Source organism: Dermacentor silvarum, chromosome 1 (assembly GCF_013339745.2).
Source record: "Dermacentor silvarum isolate Dsil-2018 chromosome 1, BIME_Dsil_1.4, whole genome shotgun sequence".
In the NCBI taxonomy this organism is placed as follows: Eukaryota; Metazoa; Arthropoda; class Arachnida; order Ixodida; family Ixodidae; genus Dermacentor; species Dermacentor silvarum.
Genome location: NC_051154.1, coordinates 75,089,305 through 75,109,480, shown reverse-complemented (window position 1 = coordinate 75,109,480; position 20,176 = coordinate 75,089,305). Strand labels below are relative to the sequence as shown.

At 45.1% G+C, this 20,176-nt stretch overlaps 1 protein-coding gene across 16 annotated transcripts in view; it reads left to right on the top strand.

The window, feature by feature from the left end:
• LOC119466299 (chromodomain-helicase-DNA-binding protein 7-like) overlaps positions 1–20,176 on the top strand; it is a 554,757-nt gene that overhangs the window by 497,000 nt on the left and 37,581 nt on the right. For 13 of the 16 annotated variants that reach the window (XM_049669824.1, XM_049669819.1, XM_049669863.1 and 10 more), the window contains 7 exons: positions 292–656; positions 1,108–1,236; positions 9,839–9,889; positions 10,465–10,905; positions 10,991–11,060; positions 11,172–11,956; positions 16,882–17,008. In XM_049669824.1, the coding sequence (XP_049525781.1) occupies positions 292–656; positions 1,108–1,236; positions 9,839–9,889; positions 10,465–10,905; positions 10,991–11,060; positions 11,172–11,956; positions 16,882–17,008 (1,968 nt within the window). The remainder of the gene's footprint in view (positions 1–291; positions 657–1,107; positions 1,237–9,838; positions 9,890–10,464; positions 10,906–10,990; positions 11,061–11,171; positions 11,957–16,881; positions 17,009–20,176) is intronic. The other 3 variants (XM_049669887.1, XM_049669851.1, XM_049669884.1) reach the window with 1 other exon arrangement.

The window sequence follows — 20,176 nt, the reverse complement described above, 5'->3', positions numbered from 1 at the left end:
ATTAATTTAGAAGTTTGCTGTGAGTGTAAAGTGCTGAAGCATTTCATGCTCTCGTCACAACATTTCTTTTTGGGCAGTTGCCCTGCCAATAATGAGGGCTGTTACGTTGACTTAAGCGAGTACAGTTTTAAAAAAAATATCACAGGCTGAGGCTCCACCCATGTTCAGCTTTTTGTTCATGATTTTCCTGCAGCACTTTGTGTGAATATGAACAGTTTAGACATATAATTTATTTGTATTAGTTTTGATCCTCATTCTCTTTTCACTTGGTGCCGCACATTTTCCTTGCAGTTCTTTCTGAGCCTACGGAGATGGAAGCAACAGAAGGAAAGTCAGTGGACATAAATGACGAAGCCAAAGATGAGGAACCCCAGAAGACAAGTACTGCTGAAGAGAGCCAACAGCAGCAGCCTGCTTCTGACAACTCTACTGTGCAGGGGGCTTTGTCTGCGTCACTAGGGTTCACACCATTGGAGATGTCTGTACCAGGAGTTGTGCCTCCACCCCCCGTAGAAGACGACAATTCAAAGACTGATGTTGAGAAGACTGATACAGAGCAAGACCCTGTTGAAATGGTTCCTAGTGGCACAAGAATGCCTCTCTCTGGATTTCCACCATTCCGTGTTCTCACTCCACAGTTGACTGAAGAATCTCAGGTACGTGCTACTGAGGTGTGAGAGACATTGTTTCTTACATTTTTGTCCCTTTATACTTTGAAACTGAGGTGCAAGAATAAGTAGTACATTTTTGCATTTCTGATTGTGCCACTTATTTGGTTCAGTATAGAGTTTAATTTTACTATGCGATTTGTCCCTTCTCTGAATATCACAAGTACTTGAATGTCTCTGAGGAGTCTAATCGTGTCCCTGCATTTGTCCTAATTTCTCGCTTACTCAGGCTCAGGTTGCGATAGTATTGACACCTTAGCGATTCTCAAGCACTAATCTATCGCTTCAGCTTGACTTAACATTTGCCTTTAGTGCCTCTTTAAAGACTTGGGTTTTTATTCCATCCTTTACCAAGCAGCAAAGATAAGCAGAAGACGTGGCTTGCTTGAGCACTTTACCAAATAGTCTTCTGACTGGCATATATTCTTTTGTAATGCAGGAAGCAAACTCACAGCAGGATGACGTTTTAAGTCAAGAGAGTTTCAACTTGGATGGAGAAGGTGGAACAGAGCCACCAGTTGTACACTTCATGGCTCACTCCACTCGCAATCCAGTTCGGTGGCCGAAGGTAATGTACCAATGATATACAGTTTTACATAATTATAAGTTGTAAATCTGTTGGTTTTGCCTGCACCATTGTGAACAAGTTCATGGCGGGGTGCGAAAACGGGAAGAAATTGTGCACCTTGAGTTCAGCTAGCATTCGCAACACGACACTGGAAACAAACACTGAGGTGTAGATGCAACGCAAGCCTTATGCTTGTCTGCCTGATGTGCACCATTAGGCTTAAGAGGTGGGGTACAGCACAATGACTGGTCTCAAACCACAAGTATGGTTTACTTATGAGGTGTTCCATCCTAAAAACAGCAGAAAGCAACGCCGAATGGGAGCTGGAAGTGAAAACAGAGAAATGTGTAAAAGGCTGTAATGACATGGTCTGTTCTAGTAATGATAAAAGTAACCATGCTTATGCTACGACAATCAGACAGCACATTCTCATAGCAACATCCACTGTAGAATGTGAGTATCTTGGACAACTTGTGGCTTTGTTGGCAAAGATGTGGACAATTTTATTTTTATTTATTTAGCTATACTGCTAATCTTACAAGAGATCATAGCAAGGAGGGCATACATATAAATTCAGAAGAAGTACAATCAAATCATTTGTACAGTGCAAAACGCTGAAGTAATTTTCTTTTTCTTTTCTTGGTTTTACATGGTACACACACACGCGCATGCATGTACACACACAAACACACATACAAACACCTATGTACGTACGCTCAGTGCTGACAGATTGACAGAGGCATGTCTAATTTGAAGTAGCATTGGTTTGATCTGTCCGGACAGCTGAATTGTGAATTGCGGGTGGCAAATAAACTACATATTAGTGCACATGTGTGTATAGACGCATGTAAGAAACGCCTAGCTTTGCGTTGACTTGGCAGATGTGTAAGGGGGGTTTTAATGGTGCATATGCCTGTGGGCTGTGATCTGCTGCGCTATTGCTTCGCACCTTCATATTGACACCACTGATAGGGAGTGTGCAGGAAAATCGTAAACCAGCCCTGCATCTTTCCTGCATCTTTTGAATTGAATGGCAGGGTGCAGCACGCTGTGAACTGGTTCAGATGGTGCAGGCGAATCGAACGGACCTTCTATTGTATGGCTTAGGCATTATCACAGCTCACCTGCATTCTGTAGAAGTATGTTGAAGATAAGTCATGTACTGATGCATTGGAAATAGCCAGTTTTTTCTACTAAAGCTCACTAGAACTTTTCCACGTAAATGTGTATGCCATTGTTTAACTGTAAACTAGGTCATTGTGCTGCTTGATGGTATTTACATTGCTGTCAATAAATCTACCTTATTTCTGAGCATATGCTCCAATTTTCTAATGTACTCTTGCTCTCCCAAGATTTAACTAGACGCGGTAGCTTTAGCACCGCATTAGTTAGGTGGTCATTAACATGTGTGAAATTAGGTTTGTCGGCACCTCATTATGGGTGGTTTGGGCAAATACGAGGGTGCTGAAACATGTTGATTGCAGTGAACTGGCATTATGCTGTCCTCCAACATCACATTTTGTATGAACAATGCATAACCTTCCTATTAGCTTTAAGAAGAATGAGATGTGAAGCACCCTTCCTAGAGCTGTTCCATAGCCTCCTATATTTATTCGTGCCTGCGCAATGGTGCAGCGGAGGCTGTCTGTTGCCCTCTCCCGTCCTCCTCGATTTACGCCTCAGCTCTTTGTGAGAGGTGCACGCACCCCATGCGTCGAGGTGAATCGAAGCACCTGCCCATACTGACCAGTCAAGCAAGTGTTGTGCTGTTTCTGTCGTGTTGACTGCAGGTAACCATGTGCATTTTGTTACAGTAGCAGGTTTATTTATATTTTCCTTTACTTGAAATATCAAGGATGCATGACAGAATTTGCAATCGGAAAACTGGGCACCGAATACGATGTCATGCTACGCGACTGTATACAACCGACACTTCAGTTCCTCTGACTTCAAGGAAGTTTGTAAAATTGGCAGTCTTAAGAAAGACACTGTGCCCAGCATTTTCGAAGAATATCCGGCATACTTGCAGCCTCCTAAAAAAGAGAGAGAAACGACGCATCAGTGAAAAAGCGCTATGCCGTTGCGCTAGGCAACCGACCACTACTAAAGCAAAGACCAGTCATTGATGACAACCAGGCAAGCCAATCACAAGCCAGGGCGTGCTCATTAATTGTAGGCGAAATGCACAGGAACCATTGGCTACTTTACCATAAGGAAAGGGACACCTTCATCTTCGAAGTAGACTATGGTGGGAGCTTTTATAAAGTGACGACAAATGAGCCTGTGCTGGCCAACTCGCTTCTGTGCTTCGTCCTCAACGGCCTTGCAGTTTCATTCAAAATACTTGTGGCCTATTTTTTTTTTCAAGAAAAATTGTACTGGCCGCGAGCTGCAGATGCTCATGCGACACCTCCTGAAGGAAATTGAAGACATCAGATTTTTCGTTGTGCTCATTGTCACCGCCAACCACAAAGTCAATGTCTTGACGTTCCAACTTCTATGCAACGGAAGCCTCTGGCTTTGCATTGAGCACCCGGACAACCAAATTGAAAGCTTTTCCTAGCATTCGATCAGTGCCACTTGATCAAAAACCTGCGATCACATTTTTTATCTCGTTACATTAGAAAAGACGGTGAAATAACGGCGAACTACTTGAGGAGCCTGTACAAAATGCAGCAAGGCAGCCTTGTAAAGCCAGTGCATTTTTTTACTAGAATGCACGTGTTCCCCACAAATATTGAAAAAATGAATGTGAAAGGACCAGTTTAAGTTTGTTCTTCTGCCAAGACAGCTGCACTGTAGCTCCTGCAAGAGCAAGTGGGCCATACGTGCGATGCAAGTTTTACATGTGTCGGACCAACGGTTAAATTCATGGACACTGTGCACCGCTGGTTCATGCTCATGGACTGCCGACTGCTGACTGCAATGCCGACTCCGAGCAGTTCGAATCTATAAAATGTCGTCTGACTCAATCGAGTCATTTTTTTTTTTTGGCTGGCTGAGAAAGTCTGCAGTGTCAAATGATCAGACAGACACCCAAGGTGTTCTTTCAGGTATTGAGAAGATTTTGAAGACTGGCATCGCATAGGCATCAATTATGAGCTATGTAATAGCATCAGAAGGCAACTTGCTTGGCGATGCTGCTGTAACTAAAAAAAAACGCAAAGGAGTGAACCAGCGAGGAATTCCCTGCAGAGGCGCGTAGAGAGTTCACAGAGCGACTCAACCGAGAACAGCCTCTGCTTCCTACACCAGATGTGGCAGGATTGGCTATGGTCGGTGGCTACCTGGCAACTGCTGTACAAAAACGCCCCAGTGCTCTCGGACTCGATGATAAACCACGAAGACCGTGGTGAACTCATCTACACATCTGGACAACTTTTGGCAGTTCTCTATGCATTAGAGAAGTTTATCGAAGTTCTTCTCGAAGAAGGCACATGAATCTCCCTTTGAAGGAGTCTGTGAGTAATGCCGCTGCAATACACTCTGCAAGTGCAAAGCCTTGATGTGCTCGACGCCAGGGCACCAAGAGAACTTGCTGCAGCTGGTGCTGACGAAATTTTTTCGCACAATATTTACAGGTGACAGACGAACATGACATGGCTAATGTGTTTGAAATAATACTGCTGTCACGAAAGGCCCTCAAACTATGAGCTTTATCTCACAGTTAGGGCACCTTTGAGTGAAAGGCAACTTTCCACAACTTGCTTTGTTTTGCTTACTTCCGATGTACATCCTTTACAAACATCAATTCAACCTGCGAATTTATTTTATAGTTCCAAGTCTAATATGAACGCCAGACGTGTCACCACTAGTGCGTGCGCAAGCAGTGTCGTCGCGTTGTCTGCTCTGGGACTGGGTATTAAGCCCCGTGAATAAAACTAAAGGCAGCGACATTCCTCCTCGCTCGGCCTCTCCTGGTCTCCTCGCCGCTTGCGCTTTCCCTCTTCGCTCGCCCTTGCAATTTGGTTGTTCGCTCCGGGATGCGTCAGCTTCGCCTATAGAGTTACGCGATGCGAGACATTAAAAATTGTTGTTGGGTGCTTGCGCATGTATTTTTACCGTATTTAAGGCTTGTTTATTGTGTGCTGTGCCAGGAGCGATGATGGAATGCTATGAAATTGGCAGAAGCAGATGTTTCTTGTGCTTTTTCGGCAGAGTAACTGTGCACTTGTTTCGCTGCTTCAGGTTGGCTGCCTGCTTCCAGTTAGAAGCCTTTTGAGGCTAGTTTTGTAGGCAAATTCCTTTTAGTATTGAGTTCTAGCACGAAAATCGGAGCTCTTGGTCTTGCCAATAATGTATGCGTAATGTACACAATGTTCATATACCTGCCAGAGCTTTGAGTTATGTCGTCGACGACCAGTGTACCTGCAGGCGAAAAATGTTGCGGCGTGCACAGATGGAAGCTGCTTCACGAGTTATTTCCATTGCATTGATCAGATTCTTTAATTGGCTTTCTAAAGACACTTGCTTGGCGTGAAAGAGGTGCGATTGCTTGACTTCTTGGAACCTGCGAAAAAAAAAAAAGAAAAAAGGAATTTGGACACTAGACCAGGGGTTCTCAAGCATGTTCGTTCCAGGGAACCCTGCTAAGCTCCATGAAGCGCCAAGGAACCCCCCCCCCCCCCCCCTCCGAATTAACCGAAATAAAATGTCCTAATTAACCGAATGTCGAATTATCGAGGATATCAAGAAAACAGTAAACAAATGCTTGAACTACGTCAACACACTTTTACTTACTCAATGAATCAGCAAATTCCTGTTTATATCTAGCACAAGACCAGTGCGGAAGCTGAAATTCTCATCTCATGACTGATTACCGCTAGCAGCGGCAAGGCCTCGCGCGAGTACATCTCGATTATTTTTTCCCAGTCAGCTGCTCGCCAACAAATTGTCCGTCCATCGCGATGTAGCCGGTGCTCTTAATCTTCGACAGCTTTGCACTGAGTCAAAGCAAAACTACTGCTTGCCGCAACCGCTGCGGACGAAACCACGGCTGCTATCGCGATCATGGACAGCGACCTTGTGGTTCAGAAGGCAGGCGGCCGACGCACGCACCAAGTCAAAATGAAACTACCGTTCGATGTAAGTGCAGGAGAAACCGCAGTCGCTATCGACGCTACTGTGGTTGGCGACTACGCAATTGTGAAGGCACGGAGCCGATGCGCACACCGAGTGAAAATGAAACTACTGTTTGCCACAACCGCTGCAGACAAAACTGCGGTGGTTATCGACGCGATCATAGATGGCAACTACGCACTTATGAAGGCACGCGGCATGCCGCCAACGCGGTGTTACGCGCGGCGATAAGCGCAAGTATAAAGGGCACAATTAGGCACAAAGCACTCCGGCGTTGCTGTCAATCACGTGCCGCTAGAGTGTACTAAACAATGGAGCCGCGCACGATTGCCGCTGAGGACTATGGCGATGCAGACTGCACCGCTTCGTTTTTGGTTGAACGCTAGCACCACCTTGCTCTTTTGCGGCGTGTATTTGCGATGTTCCGCGCATTTTTTTTCTTCATTTTTTTTATTCCTCCAACGTATATGTTAGTGCGCACACAATCGGCACCTAAGCTATCTACAAACGGGATAAATGCGTATGTTGGTAAATTACGACCTCCGAGATTCAAGTGCGAAAGCTTAGGCGCGTGGCCCGTTTTCGGAGGTTGGGTGGCTACAAGCTTCTTCTGAATTTATTGCGCAGTTCATGCGCTGCCTTGCTTTTTGGCACTCGGGCATGAGTGCTTTTTGACACTCGGGCATGAGTAATGGAGGTTGTGTGGATCGAGCGCACCTCGTTTTCGCCGTTTTAGCCACTTGGTGAGCGCGGGACCACGGAAATTTATCAGTGGCTCGCGTAACCTCGAGGAGGGGCCTGCGGAACTCCAGGGTTCCGCGGAACCCACTTCGAGAACCCATGCACTAGACAAATATGAGCGCAGACTATCATCACGTATTTATTGATAGACACTTAAATATACAGGTTGTTTCACCGAACACTTGCAAAAATTCTTAAGGGTTGCCTGTAGCAGATAGCACAATTCTAGTTCATGAGCTGGTCTACTCGAAGAGGCGGATATTACTTGCGCAAGAAATTGAAATGCATAATCGAATAATTAACAAAAATTTACTAATCAAGTTTTGAACTAATTTACCTGATGGCCCATATTGCAGTTTACAAATTGTAGCCGTGGAGTTCGCAAGACGGTTCCACTTGAAACGAATTCTCGGGATGACACCAGTTTCGAGATATTAATTCCCGAACTTTGCGAAGAAATGCATTGGCGTTCCAGTTAGTTGCTTAACAAAACGTCGCTTTATGCATTGAAGCACAAAATTAACTGGAACGCCAATGCATTTCTCTGCAAAGTTCGGGAATTATTATCTCGAAACTGGTGTCATCTTGAGAATCCAAGTGGATCCGCCTTGCAAACTCCACGGCTACAATTTGTAAAATGCAATATGGGCCATCAGGTAATTAGTTAAAAACTTAATTAGTGAATTTTTGTTGATTAGTCGATTATATATTTCAATTTTTTGTGCAAGTAATGTCTGCCTCTTCGAGTAGACCAGCTCAAAAACTAGAATTGGGCTATCTGCCACAGGCAACCTTAAATAAATTTTGAAAGTGTTCACTGAAACACCCTGTATATACAAACACAGGGTGCGCGAACGCAAATGCTTGACTTTGCGTTGCAAAAAGAAACAACTGTTGCAAAGCTGACATGTGCAGCACACATTCGAATTATCACTTTTTCAGTCATCCGAATATCCGCCATGCAAAAGTGTCATGTCCTGAATCAGTCAAAACGTAAATGCAATCTGCGCATAATTAGCGTACGGCTAACTATGCAGCCTCTCGTACAAGTGCGGTTTTGAAATGCAAAATGCCATACGTTGAAAATACTATTTATCCATGGTTTTCGCAACCTCACCTGCACACCCAAATGTGGCGTCACGCACACTGCCTTTCTTTCACAGGGGCAATAGCGAGGACGAAAACAAAAGGACTGTCGTGGTCGAAGTTTGTACCGAATAGTATACAGGTGCAAAAATATACACTGCCACCGCGTTTCAATCGCGCGGATTCTTGCAGTGAACGGAACACTGCTTGGATGTTGTTCACCGGTGCAACGTAGTTTCAACGTGTCCAAATTTATGCATTCCCGTGAATGCGTGCACAACAGTGTGTGATGCCCCGTTCAATATCCCATCCTATACCTTTCCAGCTATAAAGCCTACCTACAATAGTAAAAATGATTTACACTTTTGAAGAGCAGCTTGTCCTCACAAAATGTATTTGCAGCGCCTAAAAAGGCATGGACTGACAAAGGTACCCACTCTCAGTAGTAAAATAATGCGCGCTACGTTTTTAGCACTACATATGACGGCAGACAGCCTATGCAATCCATAGCTTCATACACTTGTTGACGCAGAGGCGCTGGTTGACGGTAGCGCAGTCGGGCGAAAAATATCAGAACGAGAACCGAGAAAGCAACCCTCTCACAAGTCTACCCATGCCTAAGCTTAACCATACCCGAGTTCCGTAACTTGTGAACAAGGAAAAAAAAAACACTGTTCGTACACTTTTTCACCTTCAACACACTTAAAAGCAATCCCTAATAGAAAACAAAAACAGAGTTCTTCAATGATGTTGGTAGCCAGGAAACTTACCAAAAACACGTCGAATCCCTTATGAATGCCTCGTCGCAGCAAGTCAACGGCCAACTGTCATGGCGGCGACTGCACCGAAACGCAGAAGAAAGAAAATAGAGAAAAGGGTGCGAAAAATACCATGGGACAGCACACAACCAATTGAGAGACGGAGACCTTCTCTCCTGCTGCCTTTCATGCTCTTTGCCGCAGCTGTGGCGGCAAGATAAAAGAATGTCGCTACCTTTACTTTTGTTCAGGGCGCACTGGGTATGGGTAGACAGCGCTGTCTAGTGGCGAGTGCATGAGCTAGGTGGTATGGACGGCGCGCTTTGTTCCACATGCCAGTGGGTGTGCATGAAAAGATATAGGAGGCTAGGGCTGTGCATGGGTCACATTTTTGAACCCGGACGCAGCCCGGGTGTGCTGCTTGAGTCAAAAGTCCAATTGAACCCAATGCTAAAGAATGAGCCCAGCCGGCCTGGCCTGGTATAAAAAAACTTGAAGCCTGTGTCCGGCCTGGCTTGGCTTGACACTGTCAGGGCTTTGTAGCGGTGACAGTATATATATATATAATTACACATTTTGTTTACCTTTTTGAAAAACAATCTAAAACATACAAAGACTACTATATTCATTTTGGGCTCTAGTTGGGCTCTGTAGGTGGTCCGGCCCACCCGACAAAAGGATACGGTGGGCCGAATCTGGCACTAGCCTAGTAAAGACTTCAAGGTGCGCGAGCCTAGCCTGCATGCCGGGGTGGTGCAAAGTTTGCAAAATAAAGCTTGGCTCTCATTTGCTTGTGTAGTAATCAACTTCTTACTTAAATATAATGAAGTTAGTGTTTTAAAAGCTTACTTGGATCAGTTTCAACTGACTCAATGTTTCTTTTTAGTGTCACTTTACCAGATGTCTTAGAATAGAACAGCTCTCGCTTTTTACTTCAGAGCACTCCCCAATATTGCATCCTTCATAGCCGAGAGTACAACTTTCAGATGGTAAGCCCTATCGATTATATTGTAGAATATATGAAAAGCGAAATTGTAGCTTCATGCTACACTCATGTGGATGAAAATATCTACTTTTCATGAATCTTTTCCTCAACCTTGTGGATTTCAAAAGAACTGATTTGTCGTTGTGTAATATATTACCTAAGGTCTAGGGCTGGCTTTCTTTCATTGCTTTGCACGTTCGTTGGTAGGTCGTGGCACAGCAGATAAAAAACACTTTTATTATATTGAAGCGCAGTTTTAATATAGTGTATGGTGCATATTTGCACTTGGAGTTGAACAAAATGCAAATGAAATGCAACTTTTGACAATTTATGACAGCTTGGCAGATGTGATTTTGTACAGATGTCAAAGCAGGAGTTTTGCATTTGCTGCAGGAAATGAAATTTTGTCAGCCAGCTAAGTTCCTAAAGTTATTACCATTAAGATTGCAAATTCACAGACATGTTGATTCATTGATATGCAGTTGTTGGAAGCTAACTTCACATTGAAATCTGTAATGAAAAAAAAAAAAAGTATGTTGCTTTATGAACTTGGTTATGGTATTTGCATTACTGTTCCAGGACAAAGTACTTCAGATTCGATTGGAATACATTGTACATGCTGTGGAGAAAAAGGAGTGGCCGGTACCTCGCCAAGGTTTCACCTTGTTGCCAGCTACTCCGACAGAGTCTCCTTCATCACCTGTGGCCTCATCAGTGGCATCTGGCTCTGAACAAACCCTGCATGCCACTCCTGAGCACATATCCACTCCTGTGATCATACGAGAGCAGCACCCTCCACCACCCCCACCACCACCACCCCCACCCCCTCCTCCACCTCCTCCACCTCCACCAGTTATCCTTCCTGACATGACAGCAAGGCTTTCCCCAGCACTTGTTACACCAAGTGTGGCAGCCACTGCAGCCGGCATTGCAGCATCAACTACTGTCACCTCGTCAGTGGATATGCCTCCAGTTGTGTCTGTGTCTGCTGGTCGCCACAGTCCTATCCCACCATCACCGGTATGTAGCAGCTGCCAATGTTCTTTATACTTTGTTTTTCTGTGCTGGGCCAGTCATGTTTATTTCTATCGTCTTTTTATTCTAGAATGATGACTTGCTCATAGGCACAAGGCGGAGAAGAAGGAGACGAAGGTTCGAAATAGAGGCAGAGAGAGGTCAGTATTAGTCAAAACATTAGATTGTGAGAGGCTTAATATTGCCTCTCTTTGTAGGTGAATTATGTTTTAGAAAAATCTAAGCATTAATTGTTATGGATTGTTGTGCAGCCAAGCTACGAGCACTCCTGTCCCATAACTTGCAACAGCAGCAACTGAAGCAACTCCAGCAGTTTCTGGCACCTCCTCCACCACCCAGCACCAGCAGCCTGTCCAGCGCACTAGCCACGGCCACATCTACCATGAGCACAGTGGCCCCAAGTATACCAGCCAGTGTGGTGGCCACTGCAGCCGCTGCCGTTGTCACTGCATCCACAGTAACAACACCTCAGCCGGCGCACCGTGAAGAGCCGAGCAAGGCTCCCCCGCCACCACCTGCCCACCAGGGTTCATCGTCAGTGCGGGGAGGAGGACCACCGGCCAGTGCGCTGGGCATGCTGGATCTGCGGGTCAAAGCAGCACCCACGCCGCCTCCTGCCAAGGCCAGCACACCAGCCCCACCTTCCGAGGAGCCACCCATGGACTTGAGTTCGGGGGGCTCAATGCCTGCCACAACGTCAAATTTATGTGCAGCAGCTACCATGGTGCCGTCAGTGCGATCGGCCCTGCTCAATGGTGCTGTGGCAGCCAGTCGGGGACGGGGAGGCGGGCGGGGGCGGCGTTCCGGTGGCAGTCGCATCGATGCCCTGGCCCTCAACCTGCAAGCGCGCAAGCAGCAGCAGCTGCGTGAGGAGCACAAGCAGCCAGGCTCGAGTGCAGATGAGAGGGAAGATTCAGATGCCTCATCAACCACCTCAGCTCCAGCTGTGCCCCCACCGGCACCAATGGCGCTGCCTATGTCAGGTGGAAAGCTGCATGTAGATGAAAAGGAGTTGGAGCGGCTGCTGGCAAGAAAGGTGCGTGTGCATGTGTATTTCCCCCAGCTTAGTCAAGTTTCAGGTCTACGTGTCACGTGGCATGATGACAGCTATGTCACTATTCTGTGATATTTGCCATGCTGGCTGACTCCACGCTTTTCCCTAGCCGTGAGGCTGGCACTAGCACGAGAGGAAAACTTATTTGCGGCCCGTAATGTGCAGAAATTGACAACAGATATACTATGCATATTGTAATAGAAAGGAAATTGGGGCATTCTGAGGCGATGCTGGTGTTAGTTTACCGAAGCCTCAAAGTTGTTGGTATGTAGATTTGTAAGACTTAAGTTAGTACAAGCTACTACATGCAACCCTTATTCTTGGCCAGATGCTTTTATTTTTCTGGATGTATATAAGTATATTTCAGGGCTGCAATGTACAAATTTTCAACCACAATTCCCAACAAAACGGGCAAGATGTGTGGCATAAAAAAGAAAATGTACGAAAACTTTTAAGGATATACATGAAGGCTCTAAGAAAAGCAGCACTCTCTATAATGTAATTACATAACCCTTCAATACGGTGCATAGAGTAACATGACAATCCAAAAATTGGAAAAGCCCTAGTGGTGCAAAGCAAAGGTGCAATGCTGTACACATGGTACATAATTCTGTTAAAAAATTATGGGGTTTTACGTGTCGAAACCACAATCTGATTATGAGGCACGCCATAGTGGAGCACTCCGGATTGACCACCTGCGGTTCTTTAACGCACACTTAAATCTAAGTACACGGGTGTTATTGCATTTTGCCCCCATCAAAATGTGGCCGCTATGGCCGGGATTTGACCCCGCAACCATAATTCTGTTAGTACATATAGGAAATGACACCTCGTAGTTAAACAAACCATAGTTTACAGATTCACCAACAGCAGTAATCGCATAAATGCAAAAAACTATTTATCAGCATGTTTGCAAGCCTTTAGTTTCTTGGCATTCTCTTCCTTTTCCGTGTGATTAAGGTCATTGTTTGGAAAAGTTATTCAACAGAATATTTATAGCAGAGTTGGCAGTTAAGCGTGTAGATTTAATGCATGTGTCCATTTGCACAGATTGTCACCTCTAAGAACATCGAGTGCATTTCCCGTTCTTGGGTATGTGTAAGATGTTCACCCCTTGCAGGATGAGTGAAAATGGTCTGCACACACTTGTGCAGGTGTGGAAAGTGTGGCTGAGTGCCACGATAACTATAAAAAATATCTGCCTGCTGTTCACGCGTGTCACATTCAAAACAAACACGTGTCGCTAGGAGTTTTCTTTTGCTTCGAAGTTATTAAAGCAACGCTTGCATGAACAGTGAATAATAATTAGAAAAAGCTGTAACAAGCTGTAACCTCCATGCATACAATGAGCACAAAATCGCCGGAACATCCTATTTGTTCGGCATTTCCACGCTGTGCTCCTTGGCTACATAAAAAAAAATGCCACCAAACGCAGACACACCAGTGGAAGGGCTAACACTGCAGAGAGGCCAGCGAATACAAGGAAACAGGATTGACAGTGGCTGGTAATGGCATTGCTCTCATCTGGTGGGATGTGATGCCAGCCCATTAGTGTTTTGTATTTCTAATGGCTAAAAACTCTGCATCCACTGTGACAGCGTGACATTCACATCAAGGCAATCGGAGCTGTTCAGTGTAGTCGGAACTAAATATAACAAACACGGATATAATGAATGATCAGGTATAACAAAGTAAAGGTTAAATTTGGTTGGCCATGAATATTTCAGTGGAATATATTCCTGCTATAGCGAAACCAAACATGCAGCACCTGACATGGTATCGATTATATAGTGAAGGAAACTTTTGTTTGCATGTGGCTCATATAAGTATTATAGTTCCAAAAAATTCACTGACGATTATGATACTCCCTAATGCGAAATTTGAGCGAGGCTATATATGCGTTTTCATTTCGGGATATATTGGCTGGTGCGGACAATTGTCTCTTGCGGCGGACAATCGTGTCTCTTGTGGCACATTGCAAATGGAGCAAAGTGTGGCGCAACAGCCTCGCTATTCGGGAGATCGCGACAGGCAGCGCGTGGGTGATGCGTGGGCGCGATTCACAGCAGCCGCCACAGACAGACCTCCACTCAAGCAGCGCTTTGTTTCCACATATGTTATCGGTGGACGCACTAGCTGCATGCCATCGGTGAACAGATGGCGGGCTACTCTGGCACCTTCTTGTAGCGGTCGTCGCCGCAGAGCCCTTTTTGCGCGGCACCACTCTTTTTTTTCTCACACTTTCGCCATACCCTTCTCCTCCGATTTCTGCCTGATGGTCTTGCTGCACCTTCCTCCTCCGCTTTCCTTCTCGCATTCTCTTCGCTTTCGCCTTCTTTCATCCCCCACTCCACGTTCGCTCTTTCATCAATCGCTCCGTTACGCCGAGGGATGCCAACGCTTAACACAAAAACAGGTGCCTAAGAGCTGCGCTCTAAAATGTCAAAAACTGTCGCTGTGAGAAGCCAATATTAGATGTTAACCATCAATATGTTTGTAGCTGTAACCTTGTTGGTAATTGAAAGCTAGATCAGACGCCCGGGCTAGACTAGTGGCCGTTGCAGCAGAATTTGGCTCCTACTGTGGCTCTCTCCATATCCGCAAAATTGGACAGCAGCTGTACTCGGCAAAAGATACTTCCAAGGGCACATTCAGCACAGGCTCATGTCATCGCACCAATCACACAGTTGCGTATCAGTGAGGGTGCAAAATGTGGGTGTGTAATTTATTGCTCTTGTGCCATGTATTGGTTCAGCAAGCCACAAACGGGCTATCAAAATCAACTGGATTCCCTTTGCTGGCCTGTCGGAGATAACACGCTTGCCTTACTTTGTCATAGACATGATTGGAATTTTTTTTCCCCGCTGATATCACCATCTATGCCTACTACGAAGATCGAATATAACGAAGTTACCGTATTTTCTCGCATATAACCCGCACCAGAAATTGAAAAAAGTTGTTTATAAAGTAGGGGTGCGGATTATCTGCAAATATTCGCGAAGGGAAGGGGAAGGGGTAGCGGTCAGCTTCACGGCAACGCATGGCCTGTCATACAGAGTCTGCATTGTACACATGCCTTTCGGCATCGACGTGTGTTAAGCCAATAAGAGGCCAACACAGGTTATAGCCAGATCCACATCCATAGTCTGGCCAGTGGATGGCCGACGGTCTTTATGCCCTCATGATTACAGGACGCGTGCGAAGGCCAGGTATTGAACTGCTGTGCCAGTGGATCGTAGATGTGTGAGGGGCGATCCCGGCCGATATGGTGTGCAAAAACTTCAAAAAATGTGCCATATGCAACAGCTTAGATGGTTCCGAAGACGATTAAGTCTTTGTGAGCGGCGATGAAGCCTTGGATGGCAGCAGTGAATTGGATGACAGCACTGACGTTGCGGCAGTCGTTTTTAAATAAATTTGTTTAGAAAACGAAATGATGACTGCGCGTAGTTGTAACTTCCTAGTCCGCATTTTTTTCTGATAAGCGTGCGGGTTATACGCGAGGTTATTTCTTTTTCGTCGCGTTCGAAGTTTAGGGTGCGGGTTATATGCGCGAAAGTACGGTATATTGTGTTGGATGCTATTTCATTGTAACGAGGTTTGACTATTTGTCGGCAACTTGGGTTCAGACATGCCTTCATGCTATAAATCGCTGTCGTCTTCTTGCATAGAGAAACTTGACCAACTGTAGCCACTGGCCCTCGCATAAGAAAATGACTGAAGCATTGTGCTGTACCATCCCTTAACTTGAGGGTCTGATCTCCCTGCGAGATAGTTAACAGGCATCAGAAATCTGCATATTTCCAATGCTTAAGAGGTATTTTTTCTAACTACTACAGCACAGAAGTGCGAGTGAGACGTAAGCGAGCAGCCTAGCAGGGTACGATCACAGGAGCATTTTCTTATCGTCGTGCTTTGCACAAGCATTACAATCAGTGGTGTCAGTTGTCACAGAGCACTATGGAGCAGAAAAATGTGTCACATTGTTGACATTTGTGTTGCAAAGTGCTGCACTTTGAGATGAGCTGCAAGCATTTTTAAAATCGGAAAAAATATTCTTGGCCACATTTTTCCAGGGGCAACCGCTAACACAGAGGAGTAGTACAATAAGAACATCTGATTTTAAATTTTGTATCACTACTGTGTCAAATTACAGTGTCATATGTGCTGGTATTATTAACATTTGTGAAAGTAGTCATTAAATTGTTTCACATGAAAATGAATAAAAAATATTGCTGTACAAATAATTTTTATAAACTGCTTTAACATAAAGGATTATGGTAAGAAAGATCTACCACAAACACAAATACATTTTATAAAGCACATGTGTGCTTTATAAAATTTATTTGTGCTTCAAATGCTTATCTTAGCTCGTCCCGATAGCTTTTTGTATGTGTGCGTTCATGCTTACACATTTGTCTCTTGTTCTGTTTTTAAACCTGTTTAAGCATGCAATATTAGTCTTCAGTAGGTAATGTTGCCGGGAATGATCTGTACGGCAAACATTCTGTTTGGCAGCTGGTTGCACCATTTCTTTTTTCACTGATAAAGGCTCAACTTGTTTCGGTAGGGCATCATGCTTAAATTAACTAATATTTGAAGAGCAGGTGAACAACATAAAAAACAGCCAATTTTTGCTCAAAATAAGTATCAAATTTGTGTGCTTGCCCTCAGCTTTCAAGAAGAGCAGGTGAACAACATAAAAAACAGCCAATTTTTGCTCAAAATAAGTATCAAATTTGTGTGCTTGCCCTCAGCTTTCAAGTTGGTTGCTAGTCATCCTTTCCTGTGCTCTTCTTTCCAGCAGTATTGACTGGTCTACCAATATGTGTAGTTTTCATTTTTGTTCTTGGAGTGTTGCATCTACTTATGACACCAAACTAACAGCTATTTACTACTCCTTACAGAGCCGCCACGAGGAGCCTCCCAAATCCCACAAAAGCACTACAGTGCCCTTGTCTCTGTCTTCTATGCTGTCATCAAGCGTTATGCCTCATGGTGCAGACGTTCCCAGCAGCAGTCGACAAGTCAGGGGTAAGAATTGAAATGTTAATAGTGGCTATTTTGAACATACAAGCACAAGAAATAGGTCGCATGGCTGTAGATTGCATTTGCCTTCTATTCCTGTACTGCATATGTGGGGAACCCACAAAATATAAGAAGCACATGCTCTCTTTATTGCTTAAAAATAAATCATGCTTGTGGGCAAGCACGCAAGATTTTCATGCAAATCACATGCATCTTATGTCAGGCTGGTGAAGTTTCTCATATGGACCACATTTATTGTTGGCTTCTAGCGCTGGAGTGGAAGGGAGACCTACATTATGCACGTGCATAGAAACTTGTTCTACAATCGGCTTTCCAAGTTGCACATGGGTAGGCTGCCATAACTGAGCTTCCCTGAAGAACCTAGCATGGGGATGAGTCGTGTGGTGAGCCTTCAGCAAGTCTTTTAACCAGAGCTGGAGCAATAACTAGTAGTGACGTTTGCATGGAAAAGAGTTCTTTTATAATAATGAAGCTTTGTTTTTGTCAGGATGCCATTTGCAGTAAGCATTCAGTAGTGGTAATACATAATGCTTTTCTCTTTCAATCCACCTTTTTCACGGCGCGACGGCGCATGCGCCCAGCCCTAGCAGATTAGCTGCGAAACATTTTGGAAGGGTTGCACGCACAAGCCAATCTCGAAGGCAAGTTTTCTGGAGGGTACCACGTTGCAGCTCCGCCAGTAGCGCTACATCGATGTGGTGCAGGAAACGTCTGTAGTATACGACTGCAACTCCACATTTAAAATGGAAAGCTGCCAGGGCTTCGTCCGGACTGCACACTGAATCACGTAGTAGCCATTTTTCATTGATGTGAACTTTATCGAAAAAGCCCGGCGTTACACTGGGGTGACACTTCAAAAAACGTCATGCTGCTGTAGAAGTCTTCTTGCAGCTTTGGCCCTCACTTGGTGGTAGAGACAGCATGTGCCTCACTTCACATATTCGTTTAAGGCAGGGTAACGCTGGTTTGATAGGAGACCGACCAGACGCCGACGCCAACGATTGGCCAACTATTCAGCACAGTGTGTTGCTGAGACAGTTTTATCATACACAGTCACTGACCGATACATTGGACACCAATAATCCAGACATGCTTGGTAATTCGGACGGCTTCGCGGCACCGCCAATGGCCCTGCCCCGTAGACTTAATAATGTGTAAAGACGACCGATATTTCGGACAGCCGCCAGTTCTACAGTCAGTTATCCAGACTCCGTGCGTGACTATAGTGTATGTGTATTCTGCCACCATTATCTCCTCTGGCAACCTCGACGAGACATGAAGTATGGCCTCAGAGATTACACGTAATATGGTAATCCCCGAGGCCTTGTCTCGGTCGCAGCACTATGCCTCAGATTAAATTAAAAATGCTGATCTTGGAGTCTTTGCCTGAATTGTGAAGTCGCATCAACATCGCGATCATCACATCCTATTCCGGCATCCCAGCGCATGGCACACTCTCGCCATTCTGTTCTACGCCCGATAAATTCATAGTGTGACCTCTCAAAAAAGGCATCTGCTGCGATACTAGCATTTGTATCGCATGTGCCTCCAAAGCCTTGCACACAAGGTTCCTGATGAGGCAGCAGTGCCACTGGCACTTACAAATTTTAGAAAATCATCTTTACAAAACATGTTTTACGTCTCACAGGACACTTTAAAGCCATTGCCAGAATTTTAATACATTAATGTTTTGCGCACTGTAGAGCGACTTACTTTTAGGCCGATATACAGCCGTGTTCAATCCTTTCCTACTTCACTGTTTTATTAAATATTCATAATCACTTGCATGGCGCTTTTTGGCCAGACCTGGCCCTTGTGCTACTAAACATCACATATCATCATCATCAGTTGGCGTTCCAGACAGCGCTCTGCTGGCTCCAAGAAGTCTTTCTCGGGACGTTATCGACAGGCTGCGTTAAATGGCATCAACGGTGCCCTCGCACCCTGTCGTAGTCCGAATGACCCCAACTCCGCAACTAAGAGCCTGAACTGCCGCCTACCACAACGAGCTCAAAACGCACACCTCATTAATGACCTGCTCGTCTGCGGTGTGCCAATTCCTAAAGTCGTTACATTTGAAGACATTGCAGATGTCGGCAGCGCGGTGTTGTGTGCTAAACTGAACGATGATGAAAAAATTCAGCAAGTTCTCCCATTTTCAAACAGTGACTCTAACTCGGATGATGATGTGCCGAGCGGATCTGACTCGAGCCTTTGCAGTCCTTGCATCAGCGTACAGCGACAACAGAAAACCGGCCGAAATATACTTGGTTGCAAGTAGGCGGAAGTGTGTGTAGCAACGAATCGACCACTTCTTCCTTGCACGTGGGCATTACGTAAATGAAATTATCTTTTTTGGGCACATTATTTTTTTTGGACATTCGATAGTTCAGGCTTATTTACTTTCCCCGTGAAGTTCGAATTATCAGTCGTCGATTGTACCAGGCTGACAATGACGCAACCGACGAGTGGGAGTTGTTGTGCAACTGGCTTTCGTGTCAACAGCACCGACAAAATCGCCATGCCAACCATCGTTAGCCCGACCACCGCGTGGTCGGGCACTGAACCAGCAACGTAATAGCCACAGTGGCTTCGCTTGTATATATAATTAATCGAGCTCAAAATGAGTCGAAACATGCCTTCAAAGTTTGAGTGCACAAGCTTCAACTCCCTCAAACCATGTACATAAAGTTTGAGCTGATGTTGATCCCGTTCAGCAAAGGTTGGGCCCTGTGGAGCCGTCGAGTTCGTGCACCGGCTACCAGCGGAGCTTAAATGTAAGCAGTTAGCATGAAGGAAATTGCTTTTATAGTTCAATTATAGTCTTGCAACAATTTGAAATCAACTACTCTTCACATCTCGCAGCATGTACAAAATAAGCATGGGCAGTGGCTACATAGCGCTTGGCCAACATCTGTACGTCACTGTTCCTGAAAGCTGCCAGTCCCATTCGCTATGTAGATGGGTGGGTCTGTACACGTTGTTATGCTTACACATTTCTTAATTCCAGAGATGCACTGTTTAGCTCTACATCAAACGGGAAACAAGAGACGGTGCATTCAATACAGCAACATCAACAATCGCTGTACTCATTTACCAACGGTGTTAGTCATGGCATCTGCGTTCTTGCGAGAGGACGACACGGCCTATAAA